This window comes from Telopea speciosissima, chromosome 9 (genome assembly GCF_018873765.1).
Source record: "Telopea speciosissima isolate NSW1024214 ecotype Mountain lineage chromosome 9, Tspe_v1, whole genome shotgun sequence".
NCBI lineage: Eukaryota > Viridiplantae > Streptophyta > Magnoliopsida > Proteales > Proteaceae > Telopea > Telopea speciosissima.
In genome coordinates, this window is record NC_057924.1 from 48,904,544 (window position 1) to 48,919,077 (window position 14,534).

The following is a 14,534-nucleotide window of genomic DNA, read 5'->3' on the forward strand; positions in this document are numbered from 1 at the left end:
GGGATGGGCCAGGCACGAACCAGGACCAGGCTATCGTCGTCGAACGAGGAAAGCCCAGCAGTGCAACTGCACTCTGGCGGTTACAGGCTGGGCCACGTGTCAAAGAAGTAGAGGTCACCAGGCGCAGGTCTGCGTTCCGTGAGGGGTGAGGACGATGGAGCTGATGGTGGGACCCACCACTACCGCAGTGGTTAGGGTACAGGCAGGGGTGGCAGTCCACATGGCGACTCTTGGTTGGAGTTTGGGGGATATGAGCTTGAAGAGAAAGCCTGGGAGGGAACGGTTACCAGGTTGATAACCGCCAGTACCTATCCTTTATAAAGAAGGTGGCAGACCTGAGAAAGACACACAAAACACCAGACAAACTTCTTGCATTTCTTGATCTCTACTTTGTCATTTACTTTTTTCCTTTACTAGTTTAACATTTCTTGAGATCGGAAGGGATGTACGTCCATATGCTGAGAGCTGCAAGGTTGTACATGCAAGGCCTATGCTTGTATTCGGTATGATTGGTTAACGTGATTCCTGTTTTGATCTTGTCATTTTTTACTGTTAGTATAGTTGTTTTTCAAGCTGTAGCATTACGGGACTAAGTGCGGTTGGTTTAACTCAAAAGACCTTAGAGCTACTCAGGCAGGAGGGAAACCTACTAGCCTGGTTAGAAGTCAGATCAGGTTGTTGTCAGCCTCGTTTGGACCTGCGTAAAGGTCCTGGCATGCCCGCGCAACCTCCACCACGTGCATTGTGCCCCTGTGTGTGGGTGTTGGGTTTTTCACCAACAGTAACTTGGACAGATTGATATCACAAGTGACGTGGAGCTTTCCAATTCAGAGAAGAAGACGATGAGATATAGTATCTCCAAGAGATGATGAGATACTATTTCTCCAATAGTTGGTCAGCTCAAGTGGATGGGGAATACAACGGAAAAATACATGATTGAAAGAAGAAACTAAACAGAAGATGTCATCCACCAGGATCGAAGATGCCCAATCCAAAGACGAGCGAGCCAGACTTGTGCGAGAATTGATGGAATGAACTGTTCTTTGCTGGTTAGGGATAATAGCTTCCCACTCACAATGCTGTCTATGTTTAATATTCATTTGGATTGTAATAATTTTGGATATTTTAATTTTAAGTTATGTGACAATGATGTGGTGGCGCTTGCATCTGCAGCAAAGCAAACAGAAAACAATTGGTGGGGCTATGAGGTGGGGGAGAATGTGTGGAACTATGTTTTACATTATGTAGTTAAAATTTGTTTCTTTCACAATAAAAAAACAATGAGTCAAGAAATCGAAGCAAAACAACGGAAAATTATCTCTTGCAATTCCCTGTCCGGTTCAATTCCCTAGAAAAAGATCCTGTCAATCCGGGCAGCATGTAGCCATGTGCAGTGCTTGAGATGAGGCGGGCGTATTGACCGCCTTACCCCTACTTCGGCAAGGCGTTGGGCAGGGGGTACGGTGGTAAATGCGCACCGCCTCATCTCAGGTGCTGTACATACAGCACTGCTGCCCGGATTGACAGGAGCCGGGTCCCAATTCCCTAGTGTTTGTAATAAGAGGGAGGTAGATCCCACCCGGGCAGAGTGTTCGGGTAAGGAAGGAATGGTCATTGCCCCCCCCCCCTTGTTAGGGGTACTAGAGGAACTGGACTGGGTAAGGAATTGCAGGGGATAGAGATCCGAAACAAGACGCTCCATCAAGGCACTGGCTCTTTCTACGACATTCAAGGCCTAATTAGCAAATGCATGGTCGTGTGGATTCTGTGCCTAGAAACAGGTGTGCCTGAAATTACTGTCTCACTCCTATAAAATCAAAACTCACATCTACATACCCTCTCATTGGCTCCATGCTGGTGTAAGGGCTACACGAGGCAACTATCTCTTGCTCTTTGTTGTTATAGTATGTCTTTTTTTATTTTTTTTGGTAGAAGTTGTTATAGCCTGTCCTTTCCAACTAAAACGTGACTCATAATCTAGGGGTGTAAGTTTGGCCCTCTTAGCCCGAATCCATCATGGCCGGTCTTAAGTCCGAATGGGGCTTGGGCTGTGTTTTTCAACCTTGAGGGTGGGTTAGGGTTGAAATTTTCAAGCCCTGGGTCAGGGTAGGGCTGGCCAGGGTTGAGGTCTTGGGCTAAGCCCAACCGGCCAGGCCCGGCCCTGTGTTTGGTTATGTTTTACAATTTATTGTTTACATTTTTTTTTAGTATCTAATTATCTATTGGTTTACAAAACGAAAAAAAAAAAAGAGGCTAATTGATCTATTGATAAAATATTTACAGTTTTAAGTTTGGACTAAATTTTTTAATCCAAAGAAAAATCTAATAGTCAATTGAGTATGAAACAAACCAAACCCAATCACATGTGTCTAGCTTTTTTGAATGTATAGGACGACGTAAATGGCAAAAAAGCAAGGCAAGTCATGGCCAACCAGGCCTTAGCAAATTTTAGGGTCAATTAGGGCCAATCTAGCCCTTGGAAAAAATCAGGGTCAATAAGAACCAACCCGACCCAACTTGGCCAGATCAGGGTCAATCAGGGCCGGACTAAGCCCGACAAGGTTGGACCTAGGCTGAGATATCTCAGCCCAACCTAAGGCCGGGTTGGACTTGGGTTCAGCTAAGAGGACGCAAGGTTGGGGTATGGTTTTAAAAAACCCGGCCCAACCCTACCCTATTGCACCCCTACTCTAATCTAAATGATTAAAAAAAACAAGAAAAAAAGAAAAAAACAAACACCGAAAAGTAAAACTTGCCTTCCAAGATTTTTACTTTGTATTTCACCATTTTTTTTAGGGCCACTTGTATATGGTGGGGTGATTGCTTGCGGTGCTTTTCCAAAAAACAAAACTGCTTGCGGTGGTAAGATCTATGAGAATCATCACCAAAACAAAAATTAAGTGTATGTATATCTTTCAATTCATTTGGCGCTGATGTTGACATCGTTATCAGGAAATTAGAGGTGTAATTGGATAGTTTAAAATTTGAATTCGATTGGATTAGAGATATTCTTAATGAAAAATCACTATTCGGAGAAATTCGAATCCATTCGGAAAATGATCGAATACGGATAAGGAAATCTTATTATTCGATTTGTTTAGTGGTAATGCCTAATTTTATAAGGTATATTTTATAAAATAATACCAATGACATGGCAAATTGCGACAACCTCTTCTAAGAGGATGTGTGTCGTCCTTCTGCCTTGATTTCTCCAAGGACTACCAATTGATACATGTTAACATACAAGGAGAAAATAGGAGGAAATGAAGAATATGAGTATAGATTATTGAAATTGATCTGATCGTTCTTTCAAACGAAGTAGATACATAACGATGTTCCCTGGAAGTGATTATTACACTAAAGGAATTAAGAACTAAGGCTAAATTAACGAGCTCATACTCCTAAGAAAAGACAAATGATTCAAGTTGTTGATTTGACGAAAGGTCCTTCTCTCTTCTCCAAATCCTATAAACCCCATGTTCTTCACCTAGGTTATAACTTCTGCTCTTAACTGATCATGACCGCCTGTATTGGGATTTTGAAGATCGATTGTAACAATATCGGTCATATCACAACAACTACCTTATCTTGGCCAATTGATCGAACCATCCCATTTATTTCAGATATCTCAACTTGCCCTGAATGGACCATCCAATCTATTCCGACCTCTCTTATCCTATGTTGTTTTGAACCAAGTTTTACTGGCCTTTACTCTGACCAAAATAGGATACAGACAATGGCCCTCAAAATCCCTTTGAACGGAGGTATATTTTGAACGGAGGTATAAAGTTCAATATGGATTGTCGTGTCATTGGTCAGTAAACCCTTTGTAAAAGAAAAGTCTATTTCCTTTTTTGGCGTGACGTACCTGACAAGGCGTCTTCGATCAATAAGCGTCTTAAGCACTATGTGGGGTCACCCCCTTCGCTGAGCTCTCTTTTGGTAGTTTTCTTTTGCCGATTCCTAAGGAATGTAATGTTTCCTTCTTTTCGCAAGGGTTTTGATGGTTAAAACCGTATTAAATCCCTCTTGTTCTTCATCTTATGTTCTGGAAATTTCCGATTCATCTTCATCTTCTTCCTTCTTCATCCAACGACTCATAAGTTTGTCCAAGTACTGATTGGAAAATTTTGGGAAGAATGTACACCATGTTGATTGGAATTTCCACTGGAATTGTCCCAAACATCATCTTAAACACAGTAGGCGGGGAGCCGATGGTGTTCAGCATTAGCGCTCTTGATAAAAGCTTTCTGTCAAAGAAGGGTTTTTTCGTCTTCCTCTTTGTTTTGAAAAAAAAAAAAAAAAGCTGAGCTTTTTTTAAAAAAACGGCTGAGCATCTCTTCACAAACCAGAACCGTCAGGCAACCCTTCAACAATGCTTTTAATGCTTTTTCCTCTTTGTTAATCAATTGCCTTGGAATTGGAAAAAAAACACCAAGCCACCAAACGTCGATCAACAGAACCGTGATGCATGATCGGTAAAAGTAATTTTGCAGATCTCGTTTTGTCAATCAAAAGAGTTGAAAGTAGGCACCAAAATCGATCACACGAAAAACCAAAACCGTGAATGAGAACAAACACTAAAGCCGATCCTATTCGAATTTCAATCCTATAGGGATTAATACTTTAATATTATATGAATTAATATTAAATATTTTAAATCAGACTAATTAGAGTTTTGGTCTAATTAGGAAGGTCATTAAATTGTGTCAGAAGTCTAATGTGGATTGGTTTAGTGTGGGCCAGATAGATTTCCATTGGGATTATGATGAGAGAGGCCCTCTTAAAATTACTATATAAAGAGAGCTCAGTCCCTCCTCTACCAAGACAACTAATTATTCTCAATCTCTATTAGGGAGTGCATTCTAGAAAGAGAGAGAGATATTCAGTGTTCATCGTCCTTGTGCATTCGGTATTCTCATTAAGCCAGTTACTTTGGGAATAGAAGGGAAGCACCTAGATCTTTGGTCTTTATTTTCCGCTATGATCATCGTCACTAAGGAAACAAAACAAAGTTGGTGGTTCTATCATTGTTTTCTATTATTTATTTGATTGTGTTCCTTAACGCTCTATGGAGATCCTGACTTTTGGGATTTTGTCCATATTCAGATCAAATTAATCTAACATGTGGTATCAAAGCCTCCATAGATCCTTTCTTGAACCTATATGGATTCAAAATAATAGATCACGTTAAGGGAATCAAAGTTTTTTCGCTTCGAATAAAGTTTTTAGGGATATTTTCAATTTTCCAAAAAATCCGTACGGACACTGGCTTTCTGCTGGATTTTTTCTCCGGGGAAAATTCGAAACAGAGGACATAAATGGATAGGGCTCGGAGAGCTAAGAATTTTGGTGGGTGGGTCGCCGTCGGCAGCGGCAGGTGACCACACTCGCCGGTCAATCTTTAAAAAAAAGGGGTTTTTGGGGTTCACTAACTTGCGCCCATCTCTGATCTACGGGTTTACTAACTTGTGCCATCGGGTCGAGGTTGACCCATTTCCCGACCCAAAAACATGAACTGGTGACCTGACCCACCGACTCGGATAGGAGTGACCCGGACCTGTTTAGGCCGGAATTGAATCGGATTGACCCAGTTTGACCATACGGATCGGCCAAATCAGTACATTTAACCGTTTTTGGATTAAAACTTTGACCGGCTTTTTTGGGACTACGAGACTCCGTTTGGGGTCCCCTTTTTTTGCGGTGGCTCTGCTTTTCTGTGCTCTACACAGTGGTGCCCTCTATTGTGATACCATGAAAAATAGGTAACGTACGGTCAAGGAAAAAAAAATAAAAAATGTATTGCTTTAAGATTGTTAGGGTTTAGGGTTTAAGCACAAGGTTGCTTAAAGCAATACACCCTGCATATCAAGTTTGGAATAAACAATTGCCGCCACCTGCTAGTATTTATAGAAAAAACTAGAGTTTTAGGATAGATGGACTCTATCCAGTAGGGTCCACCACAGTTTGATTCCTTATTTAAGTAGACTTTTAGAAAATATAAAAGGGCTTATAAAATATACCCAACACCCTTTTATTCTTTACCTGTAAAATTTCTTCTCTAGCTGTATAGTTTGGATCTTCTAGATGGCCAAGTGGAGAGCGATGACGATGATAAACCAATCAGCTCGGGATGTTTGAGTGCTGATCCTATAAATAACAACTACTACGTTCTTTGTGCTCCACATTAGCTTTCAAATTGAAGCCCACTACCCATTTCGGTTCTATCTTAAGTTTAATTTTCTACAAAGGAAAGATGTTTTGCCAAGCCTCTTTTGCTCCCTCTCCAATCCTAAACCAGCATTTTGTTCCCCCAGTTCGGTTCTATCCAAAGTTTAGTAGTCACAAAAGAAAGATGTTTGTCCAATCTTCTTTTGCTCCCTCTCCAAACCCAAACGATCATTTTGTCGAAAATGCAAACACAAAGACCATTCGCCGGTTAGCTGATTTTCATCCCAGCATTTGGGGAGATTGCTTCATCACAAATGCTCCTAATGATATGGTAAGTAAAATTTTAAATTTTATTTTATTATAGGAATACCTAATTATGCCATGTACCCGCTCCCTTGAACCCAAACCAACTTCCTATATTGAAAGAAGCCCAAAGAGGCAAAGAAGAGCCCCAGAAGGGGAAGAGACAAAGGGAAAAAGAAGAAAAAGAAAAATAAAGAACTTAACAACCCCTTAGAGGAAGGATAGAAATGTTGTAAGAAGAGTGAACAATTTTGGCTTTGATCTCTAATGAGTTGGCTTCCCAAATCTTGGCACTCTTTCCATATAGATCTTATCAGATCTCAATCCCTAAATCTATAAGCATTATATGGGTTAGATAAAATATATTCATATTGGGAAGGCCCTATAAAAGTTTGAAAAGGGGAGTAAAAAATTTGTTTGCTTTGTACTAGAGACAAAATTCATTTATTTATTTTTTCTCACAGAAGAATGATCATGCTTGTCTTGAGCAAGTTGAAAAGTTAAAAGAAGAAGTGAGGAGGATGGTAGTGGCTGATTCTAATGAGTCTTTAAAGAAACTGAACTTGATTGATTCATTGCAAAGGCTTGGTGTGGCATACCACTTTGAAGGAGAGATCGAGGATGTGTTGGAGAAGATACATGAAGCCGGAAATGGCGGTTTTGATGGCAACGACGATGGCGAGCTCTATACTGTTGCTTTGCAGTTTCGCTTACTGAGACAGCAAGGGTATAAAGTCCCTTGTGGTAAGTCCTTCAATTTTCAGTCTTTGCTTATAAGTCCTTTAATTCTCACTTATGCAACTTATTTTCATTTGATCTCCTTCTGGTATGGTGAAGCAGATGTTTTTAACAGATTTAAGGACAGTGATAGTAAATTCAAGGAAGACCTAATTAATGATGTGAATGGTATGCTATCCTTGTATGAAGCTACACATTTGGGGATACATGGAGAAGATATTCTAGATGAAGCCCTAGAGTTCACAACCAAAAGACTTAAGTCCATTGTCATTGATCTAAAACCTCCTCTTGCCAAACAAGTGATGAATGCCTTGAAACAACCCTTCCACAAGGGCCTTTCAAGAGTAGAAGTTAGGAACTACATCTCTGTTTACCAAGAAGACAAGAAAAAGAATGAATCTCTTCTTCAGCATGCAAAACTAGATTTCAATCTACTACAGTCCATCTACCAGAAGGAGCTTAGCCAACTGTCAATGTAATTAAGCTTCTAACTTGATCTCTATTTGAAAATTTCCCAAACTTTGGATGCACTTTTGATATTCATAAATTTTATTAGCAGATGGTGGAAAGAATTGGATTTTGTATCAAAGCTACCTTGGGCTAGAGACCGACTTGTGGAGTGCTATTTTTGGACAGTTGGGGAGTATTTTGAGCCTCATTATGGTTTTGCTAGAAATTTCTTCACCAAAATTTGTCTCCTGACTTCTATCATTGATGATGTCTATGATGTATATGGTACACCCGAAGAACTCCAGCTCTTCACAGATGCTATTGAGAGGTTAATTTGATACTCAACACATATCTTCAATTCATTTGCTTATGCATCAAATTGTTGTTGCAATGTTAAAATTTTAGTGAATTCTTCCTTTCCCGTTATTAAACTTCCATCTTAAAACGAATTGGTTCAAAGTGGGGTGGAGTAGGGCCCATCATCGACGGAGGCCCAACGTTTTCGCTCTGATAACATGTTTCCATCTTAAAACCAATTGGTTCAAAGTGGGGTGGCCCCTTGTGGCTCTTACATTTGATAGTCTGAGCACCCACAACCGATGTGTGATTATTGTTATTGGTGAAGCCTGATCTAAGTCCAGAAAGTGCTGTGGGGAATCTTCGGAGGGCCGTTCCGCCTTCGAAACATGCCAGAAAGTGCATATCAACATATGTTAGGTTCAGGTCCGAACCAGACCGGGTGGGTTTTTCAGGCTTCCAGGGGCATTCTGTACTTTTCTGAGTTAGGGTTCTATTATAAAGTGTTCTTATATTTGTGAGAGGTAGAGAGATCTGAGGGTTTGTATTTTTTCTTAAGAGAAGCAGTGAAATCAGTTCCACCGCCGGCCGTGGATGTAGGCTACCTTCTTGGGGGTGAACCACATAAAATCTTTGGTGTTGTGTGTTTGTTCTTCTCTATACTTTGTTTCTTCTGCAAAATCCCCAATTCTGGGTGTTGTTTTTCTAACAATTATTACCTCAATACCCGCAAAATTTCTTTCCTTATAGCTTCCTGTTTTGGTTGAGGTTTTAATTTTCAGGTGGGACTCTAGCCCTGACAATCGACTACCTGAATACATGAAGTTGCTCTATTCTTCACTCTTAGATGTTTACAATGAAGCTGAGGATGATTTAAGAAAGGAAGGACAATCTTATCGTGTTAACTATGCAAAAGAAGCGGTGTGTCATCAATAACTAAACTGGTAAACTAATTATTTTTGTTAATTTCTTTTTTTAAAGATGAGATTTTAATAAATACACATAAAACAAAAGTTTATTAATTTTTTTTCTAATTATCAGTTGGGTTTGTTTGATTTTGTCCCAGATGATAACACTAGTTAAAGCCTACTTCATGGAGGCAAAATGGTTTAACGATGGATATCATCCAACATTCGAGGAGTATATGGAAGTTGCATCAATCACTGGTGGGTGTACCCATCTCACTATCGTTTCCTTTGTTGGCATGGGAGATATTATGACAAAGGAAGTCTTTGATTGGGTAATGAATGAACCTAAGCTTGTGAAGGCTTCAAACTTAATTGCCAGACTCATGAATGATATAGTTTCCCACAAGGTACATTTAATTCAAATTTATCCTACTTAACATCAAGGCATACATAAGTACAAAATATATATGGGAAAAAGTTCCTTGCGTGGGATGTAGAGGCCATGCCCTCGTACAGTGGGTGATAGAATGACCGCCATTCCATCATGTATGACGAAAAGTCTGCCGCCCATTGTGCTGCCACGTGCGCCCTCATTGGCTGGCACGTGTGACGTGGCCCCTATATATATATATATATATATATATATATATATATATGGAGAAAGGTCTCTATCAGGGAGTGTGGCCTATACCAAAACTCTCATAAGTCTATCTTTCCTCTCCTCAGCAGATGTTTCTTTTCAAATGAGGAGGAGAGAGATAGACATATGGGAGTTCTGGCATAGGCCACACTCCCAGACAGAAAACTACTTCCTATATATATATTATGGCCAAATGTTCTCTGTGCTATGGGCGCAGACTACGCCCAGACACACGGGGGTGGGCGAAATGACCACCCTGCCCCCTGAATGACAGGCCCATGTATCTGGGTGCAGTCTGCGCTGCGGCATAGAGAACATCAGCTCATATATTATAGACCAAATATATAACCTAACACAAGAAAATTCTAATGTTGAAAGTTTGAGCAAGAGAGAGGGCATGTTTATTCTGCTGTGGAGTGCTACATGGAGCAATATAATATCCCAGAGCTAGAGGTACATGATGAGCTTAACAAAAAAGTGGAGGATGCATGGAAAGATATAAATGAAGCGTGCATGAAACCGATGGCTTTCCCAATGCCACTTCTGTTACGTTGTGTCAACCTTGCCCGTATAACTGATGTCACCTACAAGTATAAAGATGGTTACACTCTATCTCATGAAGTGTTGAAGGAGTTCATCACCTCATTGTTTATTGATCCCATACGGATGTGAGCTTGGACTTGTGACTTCTATGCCACTCTTGGAGCCTTATTTCACTCAAACCATGAATTATTGCTTTTCCTAATTACATATTTAGATGAGGGTTTTATTAGAGATATGCACCTGTAATGGATACTGTAATAAGTGCAAAATAAGTTATTTATCTTAATGAATCTAATGTCTCAAACTAGAACTAAGACATCTAAATTAGCTGGTTAATTAAGAGCAAATATGATAATATGTAGTTTGATTGTAATTTTTTAGATCTTTTATTTTATTTTATTTTGTACAGTATATATCAATCTATTGCAAACAGAGAGAAAAATACGATGGGGGAGGGGGAGAATATATAAAAAACCTAGCCATGCATGCAGCTCATAAGTTACAACTCATATGAGCCAGGATCAAGAGAAGAGTTAATTTTTTTAATTTTTTTTTTTATTTTTAATAGTTAAATCAATTTATTGAAAAAAAGTGATAAAAGATATACGAAAGTAAAGGCAGCCTACCAAGACTTGGAATGAATTCCCCAGGCCTCAGAAGGAACTAAGACTAAGATTATACCCAAGGCCCGAAGCCAATCAAAACTCAGCAGTCCCCAAGAGCACAACAAAACCAAAAAAAAAGAAGCAATAGAACCCCAATCATCCCATCGGGACATTACTCCCCCCAATCCACATTGGATGCACTTCCCACATTTGAACTAAGAGCATATTCCTAGGAGATTTCTCCCCCTTGGGGATATTCGCTCTACACCGGTCTTGGAAGTCCGCTCTGATATCTCTAATAAGACAGGGCATAGTCTTCATTTTATTTCTGAAAAGACGAAAATTTCTCTCCTTCCAGATGTATGCAACTGTCGCACAAAAAGCCAATTTAGCGATGCACCCAATCAAATCTCCCTTGAAAGTCTTGGTGATCCACTTTGCTTCCATAAGAATGCCAGCCCCTGGCCTTCTTGCTGGAGAGCAAAGATTCAAAAAATCCCCATACTTTTCTAGTAAAGGAGCACTCAAAAAATAAATGGTCGATCTCTATTCTCCAATCCTGCCCAACAAAAAACACAATACAGAGCAACCATCTTCTGGCGTTTGCTGAGTTGATCTTTGGTTGGGACCCCATCCTTCAAGCATCTCCATGTTGTTACCGAATGCCTAGGAATACAATTGCAGGACCATATCGAACCCGCCCGATCAACCTGAGGAGAAGATGATCTCACCAAACTCCAAGCAGATTTTGTAGAGAAGGATCATGTACGGGAGGCAGTCCACAAGATAGAATCTTCTTGAAGGAGATTAAGTCTTCTAATTTCGTCAAATTGCTCCCAAACCAACCTGAGAGACAAGGAAGTGGGATGGCCTTGGGACCACATTCCATACACCAAAATAGATTGCACCAAAGCCAATCTATGAGATCCTGCATCGGATCTGATACGATCCCCAAATCTATTAAAGAGTATCCTATCGGGTGCCAAAGATCCAACCAAAGAAATGTACCTGAGCCATTCCCTATAATGTGGTGAATAAAAGGTTCCACCCGAACCCGATACTTCATCATCTTCCGCCAAACTCAAGAGCAGTTCTGAGTAGGTTAGACAGTCCATATAGAATCCCACTCGCAAGTATCTATGCCGAACCCACTTCATCCAAAGTGAGTCTCTTTTGGATGCAACCCATCAAACCTGTTTTATAATGCCTGCTATATTCATATCTTTGATGCGCCTCATCCCTAATCCACCCTCATTTTTAGGCTTATAGAGGTCATCCCAAGAAATGTAATGAATTTTCCTCTCAACAAAGAAAACTCAATCAGCAATACACAAGACACTACCATAGATCGACAAACAGCAACTGACCCTTTCTTCAAGATAGACATGTTCCCTCCCCATCCTCTTTTTGTTTTTGTTAGAATGCAATAGAGGATATTCATCATTTATTCTTCCATTGTCCCTTCTCAAAGGGTCTTTGGGAAGGGATTCTGAGCAAATTTTGGTCTGCCAACTGGAGGATTGGGGACCTTGAGGTTGAGTGGAGGTGGATTAGGAAAAATTATAAAGGGAAGTCTTTTTTTAGACTCAATTGGTAAGATTGGGTTTGCGACCACCTAATTTTGGATGGAGCGGAACCTTAGGATCTGGGCTATTACAATCTCATCTAAGGTTAGGGTAAGGTGTAACCCATCCAAGACTCTTGTAGTGACACTCCCCGTGTAGTGTCCTTAAATCCAAGTAAGATATGGGTGTAGGCCCTCACGGGTCACTGCTAAATAAAGGTGATTTTTTTTTCTTTTACCTGTTACTTGTAAATGCGGAAGATATTAAATTTGTTACACATAATAACAGAGACATCTGAAATATTACAACGAATTTGCAATAACATTCCCACTAACGTCTATAAACCTGCTAACATCAATCATCATATGATGACAACCACCCATCACCTGTAACTATGCAATTACATCAACATCCATATATTATTTACATTAATTAATTCTAAAACCTATTACTTTTTTTAGCTAAAGGTCAGCAAAGTATGTATTAATGAAAATGAAGATGTTACAAAAGCTGGAAACTATAAAAAAACTATCTCCGAAACCTGGGCGTTCACCTTCGGCATTGCCATCAGCAAACCACCCAAGCTTGGAGAACAAAACATACAAGGAAGAATCCCAGAGTCTCAAAAAGTTATGAAAATCTGTAGTAAGGCCTGCCTAGCGCTTCATAATTGACCACTGGAGCAATGAAGGTAGGAGTACGTTGTATTCCAATTGGTAGAATTTTTTTGCTTGGCCGCATGGTTAGCTAAGGCATTTGCAGCTGCGTTAGCTTCCCTATAACAATGGGTGATTCTCCACTGAATAGAATCAAGGAAAGGAGAAATCGACCACCAATTCCAAAGAAAACACTAGGGTATCTTGTGAGTGAGGACAGCAGCGACCATGGCTACCGAATCACTTTCAATCCAAAGCTTATCAATATTTAAATCATGTGCCTCCTTAACACCCACCAAGAAAACCACCATTTCTGCCATGAAATTGGAACCCACAATATCACTATCAAAATAACTATCCATCACATCTATCAGTTGAGTTCTAAAATATGTATCAGAGCAATTACATCAAATAATTTTTCATCATGGATACATTTTAAAATCTCTGTCAAAATTAATTGTCCAACATTATATATTAAATGAATTTCACATCAATAAAGCTGAATTCAAACTTTCCTTGCAGCCTTGAAGTGTTGCGGCAATCCATGTAAAAGTATTGATGCATCTACCTCCTTTGACAACTTAGTAGGGTTGATTCATTGGGGCTTTTATTTTCCCTCACTCTCTCTCTCTCCATCCCTTTCACTATTTTATGTCTATTTTACCGAGATTGCACAAATCTACCTTCTACCCAGATTCATTGATCTAGTTGAGCGCGACACCCATCTCTCTCCCAATCTGAGTTTCAAAGGCCGAGGCGAGGCTTGCATCAGGATCCCAACTATAACGGATATCTTACACTATCTTTTTTCTTTGTATAGAGGTGTTTGATTCTATCTCAAGTAGTCTCCTTCCATGTATAATGATGTTTGATTCTATCCATCCCTCTTTTTATAAGAGAAAAGAAATTGATGGACATACACAGTGCAAAATATCTGTGGCTATAGGTTTGAAATCTTCAACAGAACCACCTAAAATATAGGGTGTTCTCTCTTCTCATTCTTTTACTGGCTTTAACACTATACATATATACCTTTTCTTTAATATAGACTTGTGTTGACTTTTAGCAAAAAAGAAAAAGGAATCCAATTTAATCTTAACTAGTTTTACCATTCTCACTACTAACTCAGGGTCATATCCAAACATGTTTTTCAAATAATTACGTTTTGGGAGAAGTGGGGCTGGCTTCTGTCAACTTGTTTTACACATCTAAGATATTTTATTTAATTTTTTTAGGGTCCCAAAAAATGACTTCTTGTGTGTGTGTGTGTTTTAAGATCAACAAAAATATATGAAAAATTAAAGAAAAAATTACAAGTGTTTAACATCCAGACATACCCAGACAAATACAAGAAAACAAAGGAAAGAGTGAACTAACCCACCTATGTTTGACAATCGAGTAGGCCCAAATGAAAGTGAACTAGCACCAAAATCAGTCGTCTCTACTCTTATGGTTTTACCCCCAATTCAATATTATTAAATGATTTTGTCAATCTCACTGCTTTTTTTTTTGGTAAATTGTCAATCTCACTGCAATCTTAACACGTTACATGAGATTCTGAGGAGTTGTATGTAGAATATTATTTTAGGGTAAGAGAGGAGAGAAAATGTTATGAGCATTTCGATAACAACTCATGATTTTCTAATTAAATCACTTGT

At 39.5% G+C, this 14,534-nt stretch overlaps 1 protein-coding gene across 1 annotated transcript; it reads left to right on the forward strand.

Moving 5' to 3' along the window:
• Positions 1-6,273: 6,273 nt before the first annotated feature.
• LOC122640585 ((-)-germacrene D synthase-like) lies at positions 6,274-10,290 on the forward strand. The gene is made up of 7 exons (XM_043833804.1): positions 6,274-6,502; positions 6,942-7,218; positions 7,315-7,687; positions 7,772-7,990; positions 8,742-8,880; positions 9,026-9,274; positions 9,886-10,290. The coding sequence occupies exons 1-7, from the start codon at positions 6,356-6,358 to the stop codon at positions 10,177-10,179; spliced, it is 1,698 nt and encodes a 565-aa protein (XP_043689739.1). The 5' UTR covers positions 6,274-6,355; the 3' UTR covers positions 10,180-10,290.
• The last annotated feature ends 4,244 nt before the right edge of the window (positions 10,291-14,534 follow it).

What these genes read in the sequence shown, in the direction of transcription:
- LOC122640585 (XM_043833804.1), top strand. Translation starts at nt 6,356, where the DNA reads ATGTTTGTCCAATCTTCTTTTGCTCCCTCTCCAAACCCAAACGATCAT. An exon ending in AGGGTATAAAGTCCCTTGTG is followed by an intron (nt 7,219 to 7,314) that starts GTAAGTCCTTCA and finishes ATGGTGAAGCAG; the next exon opens with ATGTTTTTAACAGATTTAAG. An exon ending in TTCACAGATGCTATTGAGAG is followed by an intron (nt 7,991 to 8,741) that starts GTTAATTTGATA and finishes TTTAATTTTCAG; the next exon opens with GTGGGACTCTAGCCCTGACA.